Raw genomic sequence first — 2220 nt, 5'->3', positions numbered from 1 at the left:
TTATTTGTATTTTATATTTTTGTATCTTTTATAATGCAGGGTCTATAGTTGGTCAAGGATTATGCGATCATATGGATGTCAGAAAAATTGGTTTCACTGGCTCGACTGAAGTTGGTAAAGGAATAATGAAGAGGTATTTGCACTATATGTTGTTGTTTTCAACAATAATAGCTACATGTACTTGTATTCATTTACTTTAACAAGCTCTTATTAATTGGAATTAATAAAATCATTATTGTGCAGAAAATGTACCATATTATAGCAAGGTTGCATAAGTTCTGCCAGTCATCTTGAAGTGAATCCTACTTACATGTAATGCAGCAAGTTACTAATTGTCAACGATTTGATACACAAGTTGCTCAGTCTAAGACCCTATACTATATAGGGAACTATGTAGGGCAAGGTATTTCACCCAAAATGATATCAAATAATTTCTCATGCAAAATTATAAGTTTGAGCTGGTTCCAATCATTATTACCAATTTTTAGCTTAAAAATTTTGCCAAAAACTCTCTAACCCCTGTACTACGTAATATTTTATCAAAAATGGTCAGGAGAAAAATCTAAATTTGTTTTTTAAGGTTTAGCTGATTTTGATCATGTTCTATGAATTTTCTCAAAATTTCGTCAAAATGAAAACCTGTACTAATTAAGTTTAAAATTTCAAAAAAGAACGAGGATTTACTCCATAGTTTGTGTTAATTCATTTTAAGCTATCCTATATGTATCAACTTCATGTAACATGTTTCAAGCTCAATTGACTCCTGTATAAAATATATTTCATAGTGTATGGTGGCCTTAAATCATGATCACACAATACATTGTTTTGATAACACATTGTTACCTCAAAACATGACAGAAAGTAATGCACTAAATGACTGATTTTAGCATAGTGCTCATGCAGCTTCTTTGCCAATTTGCTCAAAAATTGGACCAGAGACCCTGTCTTAGGGCATTCAAAAAATTACAAGAAAATAATTCTGCATTTTTATAATTTTTTCTGATACATATACGTGTACTTATTTTGCGTAGAAAGTTTGAGTTAATTCCAATGAAATTTAGATTTTTTTACAAATTTTTAAAGTTACTTAAATATTGGGCCAAAGTCCCTGTACTATAGTACAGGATCTTTGGCTTAATTTTCCCAAAATTAATATAAAAATTCTCCATTTTTATAATTTTTTCTAGTGCACATTCATGTGCATACGTTTCATAGAAAATTTGATCTGGTTTTAATCAAATTTGGATTTTTTACAAGTTTTTAAAGTTACTCAAAAATTAGGCCAAAGTCCCTGTACAGAGTTTTTGGCCAAATTTCAATAAAAATGAATAGAAAAGAATTTTTCATTTTTATAATTTTTTTGATACATATACATACCTTTACTGTGTATCATTTTTGAGCTGATTCTGATCAAGTTTGGATTTATTTATAAAATTTTAAAGTTGCTCCAAATGCCATGTACTGTAATAATAGTGCTTAGCATGCTTTTTGGGAAACCCTTCCAACAACAATCCTTATGTTTTAATGTAAATTGGCTTAGCTGGTACAATGTAGAAAGAAATTTGCATCAGAATTAAGATTAGAGTTATTGCTGGTATCATTTAGAACCTAACTTGCCTTTTTGTGTGATAAATACACTGTGAATCCTACTCATTCATTTTTTGTATGTAATCACTTGTACTTATTTTATTTTAGTTGTGCTGAGAGTAATGCTAAACGAGTATCACTTGAGTTAGGTGGTAAATCCCCACTCATCATCTTTAGGGATTGTGATCTTGATAGAGCTGTTAGACAAGTTAGATACAACACTGACCGAGTGTGTGTTTACTATTGAATCAGTCACTAGGTGCAGTGTTCTTCAATAAAGGGGAAAACTGTATTGCTGCTGGACGTTTGTTTGTTGAAAGACAAATACATGATGAATTTATTGAGAGAGTAATTGAAGAGGTTAAGAAAATGAAGATAGGTGATCCACTGGATCGTTCAGTATCTCATGGCCCTCAGAATCACAAGTAAACACTTTATTAGTAACTATTGCTCCTATTTGTGACAATAGAGCTCATCTTGATAGCTTGATACATTATATTAAGGTGGGAGTTGAAGAAGGAGCTAATTTAGTGTATGGAGGAAAGAGACTGGATCGTCCTGGTATAACTGTGTGTGTAAATATGTTTGTAAAGTGATTGTACCTCATGGTGTTAATTCTATGTATCTCTATTA

At 31.0% G+C, this 2220-nt stretch overlaps 1 protein-coding gene across 1 annotated transcript; it reads left to right on the top strand.

Moving 5' to 3' along the window:
- The first annotated feature begins 43 nt into the window (after window positions 1-43).
- On the top strand, window positions 44-2212 carry LOC109593798 (cytosolic 10-formyltetrahydrofolate dehydrogenase-like). Its single transcript, XM_020008897.1, has 4 exons — window positions 44-133; window positions 1696-1795; window positions 1840-2012; window positions 2057-2212. The coding sequence occupies exons 1-4, from the start codon at window positions 72-74 to the stop codon at window positions 2181-2183; spliced, it is 462 nt and encodes a 153-aa protein (XP_019864456.1). The 5' UTR covers window positions 44-71; the 3' UTR covers window positions 2184-2212.
- Window positions 2213-2220: the final 8 nt, after the last annotated feature.

The sequence above is a fragment of the Amphimedon queenslandica genome, unplaced genomic scaffold, assembly GCF_000090795.2.
Source record: "Amphimedon queenslandica unplaced genomic scaffold, v1.1 AMPQUscaffold_13504, whole genome shotgun sequence".
NCBI classification, from domain to species: Eukaryota; Metazoa; Porifera; class Demospongiae; order Haplosclerida; family Niphatidae; genus Amphimedon; species Amphimedon queenslandica.
The sequence above is the reverse complement of the archived record's forward strand: the minus strand, read 5'-3'. Positions and strand labels throughout refer to the sequence as shown.